Source organism: Eriocheir sinensis, chromosome 3 (genome assembly GCF_024679095.1).
Source record: "Eriocheir sinensis breed Jianghai 21 chromosome 3, ASM2467909v1, whole genome shotgun sequence".
Taxonomy (NCBI): Eukaryota; Metazoa; Arthropoda; class Malacostraca; order Decapoda; family Varunidae; genus Eriocheir; species Eriocheir sinensis.
In genome coordinates, this window is record NC_066511.1 from 28,597,384 (window position 1) to 28,616,598 (window position 19,215).

At 39.9% G+C, this 19,215-nt stretch overlaps 1 protein-coding gene across 11 annotated transcripts in view; it reads right to left on the reverse strand.

The window, feature by feature from the left end:
• Positions 1-19,215, reverse strand: part of LOC127007503 (ataxin-2 homolog) — a 37,931-nt gene that overhangs the window by 5,572 nt on the left and 13,144 nt on the right. For 10 of the 11 annotated variants that reach the window (XM_050878635.1, XM_050878670.1, XM_050878625.1 and 7 more), the window contains 5 exons: positions 14,222-14,371; positions 13,833-13,955; positions 11,810-11,923; positions 7,983-8,370; positions 6,078-6,295 (listed from right to left, as the gene is read on the reverse strand). In XM_050878635.1, the coding sequence (XP_050734592.1) occupies positions 6,078-6,295; positions 7,983-8,370; positions 11,810-11,923; positions 13,833-13,955; positions 14,222-14,371 (993 nt within the window). Of the gene's footprint in view, positions 1-6,077; positions 6,296-7,982; positions 8,371-11,809; positions 11,924-13,832; positions 13,956-14,221; positions 14,372-18,017; positions 18,095-19,215 lie in introns of all 11 variants that reach the window. The other variant, XM_050878701.1, reaches the window with a different exon arrangement.

Consider the following 19,215-nt stretch of genomic DNA (forward strand, 5'->3'; position numbering starts at 1 on the left):
ATCCATCACAAATTTGCTTGTTGCTGCATTTATTTAAGATTTTTTATCTGATGTCATTTAGTTATTCCAACCTCTGCTAACAAGTTTTGCCTGATTCACCCACAAAATCACATTAACACCTTGCTACTGTACTGTCAAATTTTTCAATGACTTCCAACCATTCATTATCCGAACATAATACTGTATGACTGCTCATAGCCATGAAAATCTAAACCTCTGAATTCCAAATGTCTTGCACTATATCCTCATTTTTCTTGGTTCTTGCATTCTCTCTTTTCATTACTCTTGCATATATTCTACTCATTACATTATATGATTTTTTATATGGCCTCATATGTCTACATTCTTCAACAATCTCATTGCAGTAGACTCCCCTGTCTTTCAGTATGGCTTATCATCATCGTTTCATCCCACCACACCACCTAACAATCAGCCCAATACATTTTTTGCACTTCATACACAACAGACAAGTTTTTGATTTTGATAAACAGTAATGCTGATGGGGAGGACCATAAAAATGGGACACGGAAATTCTAATACGTGTATTTACTTTCCAATATTCATTAAAACATGTGATGCTACATATCCACTGATCGAGACGTCTCAATATATCCTGTATAAACAAAGCCACTATGTTCTGTCATCACTTAAAGTTCAGTGTATCTGTCAAGTGGTGCCGGATCCTGATTCTGGTTATGAGAATATAAAACATCTTAACATCCTGACTTGGTACTTTATACATGGAAAAATATACATTCTTGAGCCATAGCTGGTACTTATGTGTCCACAAATAAGAATATTCTAATGCAGTGGTTTTCAAATTATTTAGTATGACAGCACAATAAGAAACAACTAATATTTTTGCGGCACACTTGCCCTTTTCCATATATATATATATATATATATATATATATATATATATATATATATATATATATATATATATATATATATATATATATATATATATATATATATATATATATATATATATATATATATATATATATATATATATAAATGGACTTGTCTTTTCCTTTTAAAATATATTTAAATTTCATTATTGATATACAGTAAACCCTCAGTTATCCGGGTGCACCGTATCCGACCTCGCCCGTATCCGGGAGTTTTAAAAAATATTTGATAAGTCATGGGCCGCCAAAAGTCGTTCAAATTGCCCATGCGATGCCTCAAAGCTCTGCTCTGGCAGCGTACCGCACCCACAAGGCACGCCCCAGCTTGCACGTAGCAATGATATTGATGTCCTGGTGTGAAGGTTCACAGGAAAGCTGTGTGCTTCGCAGTACAACTGGCATGTAAACGTTCTTGCTGAACGCTGCAGACCATATCAAACTGACGAGAGTCAAGGCAGTGCAGGTTTAAATGGCAGGAGTGTCAAAGGACTGTTTAAATGAAACACAGTGCAAACCCTAGCTTAAGCCATGATGACTGCCTAAATCCAGACTGGACTAGGTGAGTAGGGCTTCGTCCCCGTGGAGAAGGCATGCGGGTCCGCTAGCACTCCTGCAGGAGTGAGGGCGGAATAAGAAATGCGGATAAGTACTGCCCTCGGTCCGACATGTGAAAGAAGGATTTTATCATGCTTACAGTAAGGCGAGTAAAGGGGCCCGCAGGGGTTTGGGAGTCCCGTGGGCCAGCCCGATCTGGAGGTGCGAGCTGGCCGTAAATCGTGGTTACTCCTTGTGGCTGGCCTCCCCATGGTCCCGCTGGATGCACTGTGCAGGAGGTACCCACCCCCCCTGGCTCGCAAGGGCAACACAGTGTAACTAAACAGCCACAGATCACCGCGCAAGCGGATGTGCCAGGTTGTCATGACTCCTTGATAATGACAGTGCCTCAGTATAGGCACTCAGTAACCCACGCAGCTTGTGATATAGGCCTGTCAAGGCAGGCTGCTGACGACTTTGAGAGGCAGCAGCGCTCAGAGGGTACCGAGAGACTTCACACAAGTCTGGGTACTTCTCTTTGAGTGTTGCTGCTGTGATGGATGGATTTAACAATACTTATTGCTGTAAAACATTATCGGCAGCGGTTGGGAAAGTCTTTCTCTTACTTACATATCCCTTCATCGCCTGACCCTTGCCTGCAGGGAGGGACGCTGCCTCCTGAACGTCGTGAGCCTTGATAAAGTTGTCATGGGCCACGTGGCTGACACACTACCCAAGCTCCATCAATGAAAAGGCACTTTGCTTCCTTTCCGTTACCTGCTTGCAGTAAACTTTAGCATATGGAGAGAAAATTAGTGTAAAGTAATTATGTAGGGGTGGAGGGGGCAGATTCCATTACTCGCAGTGCTGCTATCTTTCTTGTGTTATTACACACACACACACACACACTAGGATGTAGTTGCTACAATAAATGTTCTGTACGATATCAAGGTATTGTGAATATAAGTCATCAATGATTATTAATTATAGTTCAATAACATTTAATTTAACCGAAATACTTATTGTTGATTAAAAAAATAATACAGTAAAATACTAAGGCCATGTAAACGAGTTTCATTTTGCTTGAGAGTCAAAATAGGTTTAGAGAATATTGTAGGAAAATGTCTTCAACATATTGTAATGACATTGGTACCAATGAAAATGAAGACTGTGTAACCTTATAAATTAGGCTATTAACCTGTAGCGTACTGGCCAATTTATATATTTTTTACATCCCAGTACCAGCCTTTGGGCGAGGGGCTTAAAAAATGTTCCATGTGAAGGGAAAAGTGGAGATATGAAGAAAAAACATATGTCATGGACCTATTTTTCGCAGGAGACCTCCATGCAGTGTTACAAAAGTGTGGCTGGAAATGGCCCCAGTGATGGTTTATGGAGGATTTGACAAGTGAGAGGCCAGGTAGCCCATTTTTGTTGCACACAGGTGTAGAGTACTCCAGAGAGCACCATTTCATGGAGTATAAGTGTGGGATTTTCAGAATTTTGGCTCACTCATACACATATAATACCTTACACAAACGGTATTTTCTTCACTCAAAAACTTATTGACAGGTATGTGCACTTTATTACTGATTTATTTTCAATAAACTAAATTATAAATGAGTTGGTAATTGTTTCTCAACCCTCTTAAAATATAACATACTTACAATATTCACTATAATATTATTAAGAATTACGTCAATATCGCATTCCACTATTTACACATGCGTCTATATCGCATGCCATACACTATACCACACTAATACTTCACGAGAGTGTGGTATTCTCTGAAGCACAGGTCAACACACAGCCCCACATCACACTCAGGACAGTAGAATCTTGTGTCCTTTCTGCGGCACTCTCTGCGTGATGTGTGTGCACACACATGGCACCTCCTGGTGGGTTTCTCCTTTGGGGGGTTTGGTGGGAAGATTGAGAAGTGGTGTTCACTCTTCTTCCTTGTTCCATAAAACGTGCGAGGTGTAGAAGTTGTAGCAGTTGTGGTGGTGGTAGCAGCGGTGGTGGTAGCGGTGGTAATAAGAAGCCGTGAAGTAGACATGCAAGGTAACCCTTTGTTCACCACTTCCTTTTCTGTGTTCAGCAGAGCCAGGAGGATATAGAAAGGCATGATGGGTAAAGCCTTCAAATACGTCACCATCATCCTTTGATGAAAAATAAAAAAAAAAAAAAAAAAGGAGCAGATATGCTAGGAAACACACGCTTGGCAGGGCTGGGCTCGGGTACGTACGATGTTGTTGGTAACAAAGGCGGCTCAATATAGCCTATATCCTCCTCATCTGGCACATAATCCTTGTCCGAACTAGAGTCTGACAGTGCTCCCATGTCTTCTTCAGATGAGGAAACCTCAAAATCACTGTCTATCGCCCAAGCCGTGGCTGTAGCTAAAGGAATGGGCCGCGTGCTACATCCACTGTACCAGTGTCTAGCTAGCGTGACGTGCATACACGTCGCCAGTATTTCCTGCGTCCATAAGCGCTGACGTGTATATGCATCAGCAGTATTGTATGGGTTAAATAAAGATGGACTTAACTCTACCTAGAGGAGTTTCAGCTGAAGACACTTCACATGATCAAATAGTAACCTAACCTATCACCGCTGAAATAGTAATATTTCCCCGTATTTTAAAATCTCAGAAACGAGTAATAATGGAAACAGTTACCAGAGTGATGATTAGCAAATACAATCTAAAAAAATAATGTTAACTTTTAGTGAGTTGGGTGTGATTCTAGTTTTACCAAGACAGGTATGGCTCACCAAAAGCTAGCTTCTGTTCATCTAAACTCCTGTAACACGTCCAGTCTATTAGACTGTGGCCTTGACATGACTGTGAAATATCCATTGTAAGTCTGTTATTACAGCTAGAGCCCTGTGGGAGAGATCACATCCAATAATTTTGGCTATAAGGGCAACAGCTTCCCTCATCAGCTGCGATGTCTGGACCTGAGGTGATCGATTGTTTCAGTCCTTGTAGCTGTGTCTCTCACAATGATTTCCATAGACAGTAAAAAGGGAGGGCGGTTATGACAGCAAGACACACACACAATGGCAGTATGTGTCTTGCAGTCATAAATGATTTTTTTTTTTTTTTTTTTTAAACACCGCGGCCTATTGTGCCGTTAGGCTTTTTCACCGGTGAGGTCTGATGGTCGGGCCAGCCCACTGTGGTGCAGACGAGTGTTTATAGTGGCACCATCTTGTTTTGGCTCATACTGCCCCCCAGAGCTCATCTTTGAGCCTCTCTTTGGAGAGGTAATCTAGAGTCCGGGTTGATAGGTAGTCTTCAGGGCAGCATGTGGGTAGTCTTAGGCCATTCGACAGTGACTGAAAAATCCAAGCTGTGTGGTGGCCAGGATTCGAGCCCGTGTCCCTCCTGGATCTCCCGGACGCGGTGCGGGCACGCTAACCACTCAGCCACCGCCTCCCCAAACGTTTTCCGTTTGGTTTCCTCCCAAAATGACTGACTGTTAGCACATCTGTCTTCTCAGCGGCCTTACAGTTAATTTATAAACTTTGTATCCCCTCTGTGGCATGTTGCTACAGCGACTAAGCCTGATGGGCGAGCCTCCCATAACTCCCTCTGCGTGGGGGGTACCTCTTTGGCCGACTGGTTAAGGAGTGGCTCTCCTGTCTCGCTGGTTGCAGGTTCGATCCCCGGCGCCGGCAAAACCTTTCCTTGGCTGGATTAATTTCTTGTGTGTTTCGTTACACACAGTGGTCGTGTGGGAGTGTAGTAAAGAGAAAATAAGGGAGTTTCACTGGTGGCAAGGCGGTGGCATCCTTTCCTGTGATTCTGTTGTCACCCCAAGTGGGTAACAGGTAGAATGATGGCCCATGCTCTCTGAAGTTCATAGAAAATGGGAAATCTCAACATACAGAAATTAATCTACATAGGAAGGGGAGCCGTGTAGTGCAGCGACTAAGCCTGATGGGCGAGCCTCCCATAACTCCCTCTGCGTTGGGGGGTACCTCTTTGGCCGACTGGTTAAGGAGTGGCTCTCCTGTCTTGCTGGTCACGGGTTCGATACCCGGCGCTGGATTAATTTCTCGTGTGTTTTGTTACACGCAGTGGTCATGTGGGATTGTAGTAAAGAGAAAATTTGGGCATTTCAAAAGCAGCCGAATCCACTTCCATAATAGGTAAAATTATGTTTTTAATACCTCAGTTCAAAGTCGGCGCAGTGCTCGACGGGCCATTAATGGCACCCAGCAGCCTTATACACAGGGCCACCTATGTCGGTACTCTAATGGCTCTTTGTCTCATCAACTCCCCTCCTCTTACTGGCAGTCTTCTACCTCTTAAATTCTGCTGTAATGTTGCCTCTCTATATTCTATTTTCATGCTGGCAGTGGTTCTGAATTTGTTAACTGCATGCCTGCCCCCCTTCTGCAGCCCCATTGCACACGATTTTATACTCCAGCTCATCCCTATAATGTCCAAATCTCTTATGCAAGAGTTAACCTATACTGGTAAAACCTGAAAGAGGCTTTTTAGCCTGTATTTCCTCCTGCCTACAACGACCTCTGTCAAGAGGGGAATATCAAGATGCCTCTCTACCTAAAACTGATCTCCCTTTTGGCCACTTTACTCTCTTTTATAGAAGCACTTACCCACGAGTGTTTGAGATAGCCAAAGACCTCCCGATACCGCCCATACAAGGTACCATATGACACACCGAGGAGTTCTGCTGCACTCTTCATATCAATTTCTTTGTTCTTGATGCCTTCCAAGATGCGTCTAACAGCAGGTTCCTCCCAAAACTGTTGTCTTGTTCGGAAGCCAAGATAGTCATTCAGCTTGAAAATGGTGTAGGATTTCAGGAAGTCAGCTATAAAAGAACATGATTCAAGATTACATCATTTATCATGTAAGATTAATCTACATATAAATATAGTTGCTTCAATAGTTTATGTGAAGATTTCACAATGACCCATGGGAATGTATTACTGTTACAGTAAGGAAATACACATGATGGAATTTATTAAAAAAATGACCTTTTTTTTTTTTTTTTTTTAAATACCCAGGTAGAGGGACAAGGAGAGCAGTTTCAACATACAGTAAAACTTCTTTTAGTGGGCAAAATAGAAGAGGGTTTTACTGATGTAACAGACTTGCCAGCTTATGGAACTGGCCTCTCCACTGCCACCACCACCACCACAAAAAAGCACTTACCAAGTCTACAAACAAGAATAAGGTGTAATCCAAGCAGAGGGAGGGCCTTTTGGTAAAATATGAAGCTGTTAGGGGGCTTGTGAACACTTCTGAACATAACTGAGCATGGAAGTCAGTGGGCAGCATTGGACACTGACGTGTTTTTAAGTCTCTGGGCACTTAAATGTGTCATATTACTGAGAATTACTTACAAATACATGTTTCTTTCACTAGAAATTGAGTAATGAAAATACCAATCACAATCAGGAAATGAACTTTAGTTGGTCAACTGATGCAAAAAAAAAAAAAAATAATAATAAATAAATAAATAAATAAATAAATAAAATAAATAAATAAATAAATAAATAAATAAAATAAAAAAAGGAGTGTGGGCATCAGTGAGCAGTGTAGGCCATACACACTTTCAATTTTAGGGACACTTAGATATCAACTTACTGCAGATGGCTTACTAATGCATGTTTATTTCTATAAAGATCTGGTAATGAAAACATCAAAAGGGATGCTGGTGCATGTAATCGAAGGATGTGCAGAGTGAGCAGCATCTGCCATTTTCATTTTTAATTTCTTTACTTTTTGCCATCACCCCTCAGGGACCTCATAGCAGTAGTGTAGCACCCAGGGTCAGTGTATTATTTTCCAGAGCATAACATGGTTATTAAGTAATGCATGACTGTATACACATACACATATACACCACTCAAAGCTGTCCACAGCAGACAGCAAAAAGTTATGTGTCTGAAAGGGGCCTTTGGATATCCAAGAGACAGCACACTGCCAACTAGACTATTTCCAATTTTTCTTGCATGTCACAATGACAAGCTGCCATTCTGGGTTTGGAACTACAGCAGATGACACATTGCTCACTAAACTAATTATTCCAACTTTAATCCAGCAGTTCTAAAAAAAGTAAAATAAATAAATAAATAAATAAATAAATAAATAAATAAAATAAATAAATAAAATAAATAAACTACATTTTTTGACATATTGACTTATCTATACTTTCGACTTGAATTTTTTTTTACTGTATAAGCAAATTGATGGAAGCATGTAATCATTAGATGACAAAGCAACAGTCCAAGCCATTAACATTTAAGTCTGTACCTCTTGGTAAAACTGGCAAAAATTTATGGCGTATGATAATGAATGGCCAAGAAGCCCCACACAATCATATGCAATATGTGTATGTATGTGCATCCTTTATTTATAGTCTTCTGGTTGGCCAAATACCCGGTATCACTGCTTTTATACAGCAATTAGACTGTTACTTATCATCAGTTTAGGTGATCCAGGTACAAAGCAAGAAATAAAAGTAAGCATTTCATAATTTATGGAAGACTTACGCAGCTCTTGGCGGGCATTGACCGTCAGTTCATGAGGAATGGGGGTGAGGACATTCTGCATGGGGGAGCTGGTCGTGGCAATCTTATCTTGTGGGCTCATAAACATAGATGAATGGGGAAGCTGCTGCTGTTGTTGCTGCTGCTCTTGTCGCTGCTGCTGTTGCTGCTGTTCTTGTCGCTGTTGCTGCTGGTGGTGGCTCTCCTTCTCCTCTTCCCGTTCATGGCGTGCCATCTTTGTAGGTGGCTCATGGATAGTGGTTGCTCCTCCACCTAATGCTGCACTTGTTGCTGATCCCCCTCCACCAATCACACTGGCCACCCCAGCTGCCTCATGCTCTTGGCTCATGCGCTTGAGAAGGTTTGCTCGTCGTTCATCTAGACCCAGACCCTGGAAAAGCATCAATATTATGGTGCAACGTACCTAACTATAATGCCATTGCCACCTCTGGAACTGAGTAAGGTGGGAAGGACTTAAATCCAATATTAAGGGAAAATAATGTTTCTTTAACCTGTTCGTGGTCAACCACGTCACCTGATGTGTTGATGTAGTTACTCCTTCTGGTCAACTACGTCATATGATGTTTTTTTTTTTTTTTTCCACGCGAATGAAATGCCTCTAGCGGTTTATAATTACGTTTATTAAAGTGTCAGGCACATTTTCTCAAGTGATGACTTTATGTGCGGCAGTTTTATTGGTTCAGAGCATGCTTATACAGTATGGCACGTAGATGTCGACTTGGCGCTCTCACTGATGAGCAAATTCAGCTTCATTTCAATGAAGAGGAGGGTGATACTGACAGTGAATCTACAATAGATGATAGTGATAAAGATGAAGATTATGTTTTTCAAGAAAGTGAAGAAAGCCAATCAGCAAGTGGATCTGAATATTATCCAGCAGACACAGCAGCAGCTGACTACTACTCTAACATATGCTCAGGACCATCACCTACTCAACTATCTTCTCCACCTAATTCCACCTCTAGTTGTTTATATCCACCAAGTGGTGGCAGAACGAAGATGGCATGACGTCGGAGTTCATCAAACGAAGATGAAAGCAATGCATCTCGTCCAAGAGTGACTCCCGCACCCGCCTGTGGTCTCACTCCAGCCAGACAGACGCCTTCCTGCCGATCCTGTAGGTCACGTGTTATGCCACATTTCCTTTTTATGTTTCCTGTTCAGAATTACAAGCCTATTTTGAGACAAATTGTGTTCTTATAGCCTAGTCATACACTATCATAAGAATGTAGTGTTGTGTACAAAAGGAAACAATTGTTATGCCACATTTCCTGTTTATGTTTCCCGTTCATAATTATTATTTTGAGACTAGTTGTGTTCTTATAGTGATACAATATCATAAGAATGTAGTGTTGTGCAAAAGAAAAATAATTGTTAGAGGAAGATTTGAAAATATCATCTCAGTGGTGAGATTACGTCTGGCAGCGCCGCGCCACAGGTGCCAGTTAAATGCCGGCGGGGCATTTAAAAAAGGTAAGGAGGAAATTTCCATGTTATTTTCTTTATGTGGAGATAATTTTGGGTTCATTAGGCCAAAAAATATGTTTTCCATTTTTCGTGACTACACACATTGTAACATAGGTAACCATGAATGGGTTAAATGAAACCCATTCATTTATTCATCATACCACAATGTGACACAGATAGAATTAAATAAATGAGAGAGAGAGAGAGAGAGAGAGAGAGAGAGAGAGAGAGAGAGAGAGAGAGAGAGAGAGAGAGAGAGAGAGAGAGAGAGAGAGAGAGAGAGAGAGAGAGAGAGAGAGAGAGAGAGAGAGAAAAAAATAGTTTACCATAAAATAAACAGGCTTGAGGCATTTTCTACAGTGGAGCAAAATAGGAACTCAAGGGCAATCAATATAGGGAGTCCCTAGGTACAGCCAGAACAGAATACGAGATCACTCGGCTACAACTAAAACAAAATGTAATAATGACGCCAACATAGGCGTCGTCGTATATGCCACTGGCGCTTCATGACACTGACGTCGGCGTCACCGTATGGAAAGGGTTAAGTGCAAGTTTATGAGTGGGACAGGCCACAGAATCTAAATATTGTGAAGACTATAATTTAAATCCTGATGTGCCCTATCATCATCAAGTGCATTTCTCTCCATTGACAACAGTGAAAGCAGCCCTCCTTTCAGCAGACAAAACATTCACCAAACGTTGTGCAACGTTACATGACAGAGCAAAGTGTGTGAGGATGGCGGTGTTAGCCAAGCTGCCCAAGATGTTGCGCAGGGGGTTGTGCAGTTGTAAATAAAGGTGGCCGCAAATATACGTATGGTGGACCAGTGTTGCCTATGCTGCACCTTCTTATCTTCTATGAATGTTTTGTTTAACTATCATTACTGTTTCTGGTGAATGATTGCCTATAAGAGCTGCTGAGGAAATACTGTGGGGGAGCTGTTATTATTGGTAGCCATTTTTTTTACACTAAGCTGATCAACTGTCCGATTAGGATCACCGCTCCACCTGCAGGGAGTTGTGCAGCTAACATGTGAACCAAACCTGCATGTGTGTTTTTTATGATAATGGTCATGCAACCTTGCAAGAATCCCCCAGCCATCAGTGAGCATAATCAGTTGCATTGTGAGTGTTATAATAAGCATAGTATGTTAGTACAGTGTTTGGTGGGAAAATATGTGCAAAGAAAAGTATAATAGGCACAAAATGTAGGCAGATCAGGCGCTGAATAACCAATTAGAATTATTTCCATTGATTCCTCAATTCAGCAATCATGCATTTCGGCTATGACACACAGTTTCATAACCAATTAGGTGAGATAGCAGGGGGATGGGTGTAGTCTTAAGCCACTCAACAATGACTGAAAATTATCAGCTTGTAGCAGCAAGTGGGACACTTTGAAAACACTATGTTTGAAAAGGCACTTTTGCAGCATAACAACACACTTTACTGCTTCAAATGGTTCCAGTACAGCCTGGAGCAGCCTTCCTTTAAACAAAGATACCCAACACTCAGTTTTATCCCTCCTTAAACTATACCACAACATATTTTTGTTTACAACAAGGAGTAAAAAAAAAAAAAATAAATAAATAAATAAATAAATAAATAAATAAAAATAATAATAATAATAATAATAATAATAATAATAAATAAATAAACCTGGAAATCATTGGTCCCACACAGAGAATATAAAAAGTATCAAAATCATGGTCAATTTAGGTTAGAGAAATGTTTTGATAATCCCCTCTTGAAATGGTTGAGGTAAAGGGAAGGAGGTAATACAGATGAAGGAAGGAAGGACCCTAACAATAGGGTTTTGGAGAGCACAGGGAAGAACAGGAGTAAAGAAGTGTGTACAGCAGGACTGCAGAAAGGAGGGAGACATGCACCTAGCAAGTTCAATGGAGAAGTCATCATGAAAATAAGGTAAAAGATAGAAAAGGAAGCAAAACTGCAACAGAACTTGAAGTAGAAGGCAGTCAGAAAGAGGAGAGGAGCTGATTAAACAAAAAGAACTGGACTCCGTGTAACCATCATACACATGGGCATTTGAAAGGGGGAAAAGAATTGTTGGAGATAAAGCAAAGTGCCTACACTGAGGAAGCTGATTTAGCAATAAATTAGATTCAAAATTTACAGTTGAGATTTGGAGTTAGGAATAGACTGAGAATATTCAGTATAGAAGGGAGCAGCTGTGTGTTATTGAAAAATAGGATGAAGATGTTTGGATGGTTGTGTCAAATACTTATTCATAATCATTACTAAACAGAAGATTCTACATTATGGAGTTTTATCATAAGGTGGTACAGCTACACCATTAACCAATAATTAGCTTAACTTACCTCTGGCGTTAGCAGTGCTGCAAGTGGGGCAAGGGTGGGTGGCGTGACCAATGGTGCATTGAGGGCTGTGGTGAGAGGAGAGGAGGTGGGAGGCATCATCTGGGGTAAGGTCGCCTGCAGAGGGAAAGACAGATGTAGATCAATCTGAGTGTTTAAAGAACTGATTTATTCATTGGACTCGCTATATATTAAGTGGATTGGATGAAGAAACTACAATTTGACTAACTGGCTTTAGAAACTGATGACACCACTTGCATGAAGGCTCTTGAACATGCTCTTACATTACAGAAGAACCTGGAAGTTAACAACCTAAAAATCTGATCTTAATGTCTGTCCAATGTACACTAAAAACAACTGATAAGTGACTGAAAGGAGAGAGAGAGAGAGAGAGAGAGAGAGAGAGAGAGAGAGAGAGAGAGAGAGAGAGAGAGAGACAGAGAGAGACAGAGACAGAGAGAGAGAGAGAGAGAGAGAGAGACAGAGAGAGAGAGAGAGAGAGAGACAGAGAGAGAGAGAGAGAGAGAGAGAGAGAGACAGAGAGAGACAGAGAGACAGAGACAGAGAGACAGAGACAGAGAGACAGAGAGACAGAGACAGAGAGAGCACAAAAGGTTCACTACCTGACTCACTGTAGACAAACTCAGTAAAAACAACAACTTCAGATTCTCAATATTCACACCATTATTAGAAAAGTTTTGATAATTGAGTTTTATATGGAAAAAAGCTCTTAGAAAATTTGACAATATCAAAACAAATAGCTGAAAATGCTCAATCATTGTAATTTAAGGCAAACCTTGTAAAGCACTTGCAGAAAATGTGGCAAAAGTTTTGAATACATAACTGCAACTTCTTTATAGAAGATGAACATCCTTCAGTGACCTGAATCCAATCAAGGGGCAATCATTTCATGGAACTCAATTGTACAGTGGGGGATACCTGTATGCTGTTTAGAAGGCACAAAGTATTTTATTTATTTATTTTTACAGCAAGGGAGACAGCTCAAGGGTGCAAAACAATAATCCAACAAAAAACTCTGCTAGGCACTGCTCCAAGTGGTTATAAAAGTAAAAAAGAAAAAATTAAAAGTTTGCAATTTTTGCCCATTCTTCTGAGTATTTGCTGACTGTAATTAGGTTAAGCTGAAACATTTTAACCATTGGAAAGGGAAGAAATAATAGTAAATATCAACAAAGAAGATCTTACTTTGTTAGAAAGTCTCATTACTGAGAAAATCATATCTGAATTCAATGAATATACAATTGAAGTAACTTCAAGTTATTGTTTAGGTTATGGACAATACCACTGTGAGGACTTCATGTTACAGTTAGAACAGAAGAGTATCGTCAGATGCATGACAGCAAGGAACAAATTAAAAATATATACAAGAGGGTCTTGCTTTGTTAAACAGAAAGGCTTGAGATTAGCATACATAAATTTATTGAGTAGCTAGATGACTGTAAATGGTAACTTCAGAATCTGCTTTAGAAGACTTCAGGGGGATGGAGGTTGTGCCATGATGAAGGAATAATAATTTATTTAAAAACAGATGTAAGGGCTAAGGGGGACTGTTATTTTTTTCCCCAGCTGTTGAAGCTCCCTCAAACCCCTCCTTGGCACCACCACTGACTACTGTTTGGGTTACAATTAAAAAGTTCTGTCAGGCTTAGGGTATTTTCAAATACATGACAGAAATTACCAGAAAGAAAACACCATAAGGTGAAAGACTCTCCTTTGCTAGATAAAGTGTCAAAAAGACTTCAATGGGCATGGTATCATGGGGGAACAAACATAAGAACATAAGAACGTAAGGAGTCTGCAAGAGCCCAGTTGGCCTATACAAGGCAGCTCCTGTACGAAGGAACATATTTTCTTTCTTTGTTCCATTCTTTCAACACTAAACTGAACCATTTCTCAGTCACATATGCAAAATAATATGAAAACAATTAGCTGCCAAATCCCATGCAACCATCACCATCATCTACTGGGATTGGAAACACCAGTATGGACATGCAAGTAAAATTACCCCAAGCCGCAGGATGGGTGGGATTGGGTTGGTTGTCTGTGCCGCAGGCTGATCTCCTGACACCTCTGCAAGACCCTTCACCTTCAGAGTCTCAGCAGTCTTGAGGAGGCCTGACAGCATGTCCTGCAATGGAAGGAAAACATCCATTGCTAAAATGTTGTTGTCCCAATGTCATGTCAAGTTAATAACTATTTTCATTATTTCAGCAGTATAAAGTTGTAATAGGAGGGCCTAAAATGTGAAAAATATGTGAATGTTCTCAGGTAGCAGCACCCCCCCCCCCCCCACACACACACACCTCTTTCCTCTATACATGTATTTTTAACTCAAACAAACCTTTTGTTACTAACTGCATATTTCAGGCACTAATTAGATGCTACTGTACTTACCTGTGTGATGTTGATTTCTCCCCTATACATGAAGTTGACAAGTTGTGAGACATGAGTGAATTTCATATCCTTCAGGATAATGATTGGAGATTTATCTGGATGCTCCTCAAACAGCTGCTCAAAGTAGCTACTGCAGGCTGACAGCACAACCTGTGGAATGCAGCATTATAAGAAATGTGTGGAGCAAAGCAAAACCCAAAATATTACAGTATTCCCTGACATTTGCGGGTTTAACCCTTTCAGTACATGACACAGACGTCGGCGTCACAGTATGGAAAGTGTTAAGAGGAAATGGAAGAGGATTAATCCTCTTCTAATCCTCTTAATCCTCTTCTAATCCTCTTCCATTTCCTCTTAATTCTCTTCTAAACCTCTTAAGAGGAAATGGAAGAGAATTGAGAGGTTTAGAAGAGGATTAATCCTCTTCCATTTCCTCTTAACCCTTTCCATACTGTGACGCCGACGTCTGCGTCACTGTATTGAAAGGGTTAACCATTCAAGATTCACAAGTGTTTTGAAGAACCACATTAACATTATTAATGAGCAATTTCAGAGCATCTTTTGGATATCCTACAAATATGAATCATGAATTACAGTAAAGTTCACACCACTTATTTGAAGACTGTGATGATGTATGGAGTTTCCAGGTACCAGAAAATTTTAGTTAATTTTTCATCACTAACAGCTTAATATGCAATGGAAGAAGCACTTATGATTATTCACTGGTTTGGTACCCTGACAGAATGTTGAGGGTTAATTGCACTGTATTTCAAGAATATAAAATCATAAATAGCAGTTCAACAATTAACTTAATATTGTTGGGTTATTTCAGTTTGACCAAACACTGGTGGTTAGTTTGTATTATCTATTTTGCCTCACAAACCCAGCCTCATACACTACCCGAGTGTATAGAACTGCATTATTCACTTTTAGAGCCAATTAAAGTCTTGCCCTTTATCAACAGTGGGTACATTAAATTATTCTACTTTATTTGTACATATTATCTCTCTTCTTAACCTATGATCAAGTGGTACAAAAAGTCAGTTATTATGTGTAGAATGACATCCACATGATATAAATATATATAAACAGGCCAAGTACTTCTCCCTCATATCTTGAATTTTTTGATCTGCTGACTACTGAAACTAACACCACTATACTTTATGGCTGTACAGATATATGATGATCATCAAGGACTAATGTATATGCAATATTAACTACACTCTGACAAAAATACCATGATCTCAAGACAAAATACTGAGAAAATTGGCTGGATATATGGGGCATAAAATATACATAAATGTTGAATAGTGTGGAAAAGGGTTGGAGCCCAAGTGCAAACCATCTTTTGTGGATATAGGAGCAAAAGATGGATATGCTGTTGAGAGCAAAAGATATAACCAGTAAGAGAAGTTACTGTCTGAGGAGGAAAGATTATTTTGCAATTTGCTCTCTCTCTCTCTCTCTCTCTCTCTCTAACATGCATAGAATCCCACAAACACATACTTTGTATGTTTGCTAGGTAGGTTAAAATCCACTCAGCCTGTTACCCATTATCAGTAAACAAATTTAGCTTAAACTTGTTGCCTTAAGCTTGGGTGCCAATCACTATGGTCTGCTGTTCATTAAGCCCATGATCTAACATGCTCTCTAATATTTTTGCCAGCTGGGAAGAATCATGTAATCAAATATATTTTGCTTTAGTAACATCCTATAACTGACTAATAATTGCCAATAAATCAATGATGCAGCTGCCTGTTTCATTCTGTCACAATAAGCAGGTTGGAAGTAGGGGAACAAAGATGTTGCCATTAAGTGAGCATTATTTTCAAAATCACTTGAATGATCTATATATAGGTCGATTGCCTGCCTCCCCAGCTCCTAATGCAAGCTTAACCAGTTAGAAGTTTAGCACTATGAGCTAAATGTAGCAGGGGCATTATGAAGTAGGTGACAGGAAATAACATTAAAATTACTAAACCTAATATTAATGGAATAAAAAATTACATGTTTGAGCTTTACACCACTAGCACCTTCCACACCTAACAATGCTGGTGTGCAGTATCACAAATGTGCATCCAACATATCTTGAACATAACAACATAGCTGATGAATGACACTCAAAAGAGGGCAGCGTACCAGGCCCAATGAGTGCTTGCCATCCCATCACCCTCCACGAGACTGCTTCAGATATACCTCCTTTCCACTTCCTCTTGAGCCTTTTCTTTTCACACATCAATATTCATTTCTGGGTAGCTCTTTCCCCTCCCAGCATCCCAAAGCACTCTCTCCATCTCCCAATTTGAATTTTGCAATGACTGTAAAACAGCATTTATAGCCATATAAAATATAAAATAACACATTGAATATGACAGCCACAACTGTGGGTGGACAGGACTGATGAGTGGAAAGTGTTGACATGATGGCACATGACAGAAGAAAACAGATATGGCTAATGCTTGACTTATGATGAAGTCTCTCACTGCTCTTAGGGATAGAATCCCAATGACCCCATTTCCCTACCACCTCTCTCACACCAATATCTATCTATTCATTCTGGGGTAGTAACTTCACCTTCCATTACTACAAGTAGTAATTCCTTTTCCCCTGGAAGCCTCTGGATGGCCAGCAAAACTCGTGTAACTTCCATCAAAAGAGAAAGTGGCCATCCATTTAAGACTGCCAATAAGGTAAAAATACCCTAAAAGTACTTACAAAATAGTGATGATAAAACATAAGGCAGCAGCATGCATTGGATATACCAACATATAAAGAAAACTGAAGTATTGTTAAGAGAGCAGCTTCACTGACTCCAATGTTGAATAAAACTAAATAATGTCAAGATTATGCAGAATTTATCAAACTATTTACAAATTGTAGGACTGCTGATGATATCCTAATGCAAAATACAAAACAATCATCATACAGATTCAAATAAAATTGCTGCTCAAAAACTGACTCAATAAATTATGCTCAAATCATAGCTAATCCCTGATGAACTCATCACAAAATAGTTATCACCTTCAGTATGTTTTATACCATGTAAGTGAAAGATAAAATCTAATTAATGACTTACAGAAAAGATTTGTAGCTCAGCCAGAATAACTTCATATACTTTTATCTAGGTCTATTGCTACTTGATACTCAATTACTTTATCTATTACCTATGTTGAAAAGATTTACAGGAATTTCATGTGATCTATGATCATGTAAATAATTGGTGAAAAAGGTATCTGTGAGCAAGAGTATAAAATCAGGCTTATTTTTGGCAACAACATATAATTCTACTTAGTCCTATCAAATATTTGATGTAGACGTAATGAAGAAAGTAGATGAAATAAAGAGGTCATATGAAAGTGTGTGTGTAATTCACCACAGCTTGATCACGAGCCAGACTTGTCACAGCCAGCAAGTACCCTCCTGATTTAAGCAAATCTCATTATAATTGTTCTCAGGGTACTGCGCATAAAACACCCCATCCCTGTTGCTCAAGGGGGCACAGTACCCACTCCTTGTCAGCAGAAAAATTTTGGCCCAAACCTCTGCCTGCCAGGGAAGTCTTAGTCCACTAAACTATTGGAGAAGTGTGCATGTGTGTGTGTGTGTGTGTGTGTGTGTGTGTAATTTTCATACATGGATATTTCCAATTAATAAAAATGTAAATCATGGGATATATGTAGGTGCCAATGAAAACAACGTAAATAACCCTATCATAAGTGATATGAATATGTCATGTAAACATAAAAAGGTTGTGCTAGAATGGGGGCCTCTAGGAAGGAATGACAAAGGTGACTACCTTGTGGAAGTCTGTGCAGAGAAAGGGTCGTTTCTGGCAAACACCTTCCTTGAGCACAAGGTGATCCACAGGTACACCTGAAGAAGAAGAGTTGCAGGAGAAGAGAAAATAGGATCCATTGATCATAAAGCTGTATATGAAAGCTTGAAAAAGGTAAGGGCCATTTAGTTAATTTAGTTCTAGATTAACTATGTGAAGAGTAAAAAGCTCTGATGAAGAGTGTATTGTCAGGTAAAATTTTATGTGAAATGGGATGTATATGAAACAAACTATTAAGTTAAAGAAGACAGAGCAAAAGCAGGGATGAGGAATGTGCAAAACTCTAAATCTTGGTGAAATCAGGCTGCCATAATAGTTAGATATACATAAGATATCATCATGCCATTACTTGGTATGTAAATAAGTAAAGGGTGCTATGAGAATTAGTAAACAGCCGTATGTAATAGCTAATCCAATGAAAAAAAAATACACCAGAAGCGAAAAACTGGGTAAGAATGAAATACATGTTACCGTATTAAATACAATATCTTCCATCTTTAAATCTCTAACACAAGTGCATGGGCACACACGCACAGACAAACACACATGTGAACACACACACACACACTTCACCTCAAAGTATAAAGGGCTAAATGGCAACAAAAACTTGGGAATGAAAAAATCAACACAGTAGGGTAGGGTAGGCGGTGGCTGAGTGGTTAGCATGTGGGCCCCGCATACACCGAGTGATGGACGACGAAGGTTCGAATCCGCTGCTACCACCTTGGATTTTTCAGTCACCACCGAGTGGTTTAAGACTACCCACATGCTGTCCTGAAGACCACCCATCAACCCAGACTCTAGAGGAAACTGTAGTTACAAGCATGCAACCAAACTTAAACCACACCGCAGCCAGCCACCACCGTCCCCACCAGCGCGAAGGGGTTGTAGCCTGGGGAAGGAGGTGATGGTGGGTGGTGGTGAGGGAGGGGTGAATGGGGGATGGATGGTGTGTGTGTGTGTGTGGTGGTGGTGGTAGGGTTTACAGAAGCTTAAAAAGAAGGAAGAAGAAAGATTGGTCATACTAGTAGAAAATGGAAGATGTGACTTCAATGTAGCTTTCAAGATTAGGTTTCTGAGTAAATGGATCGAAAGGAAATGGTGAGGTGATGTAAAATCAAAGGTCAAGAGGATAGGATCAATGTCAAAAATGATAAGC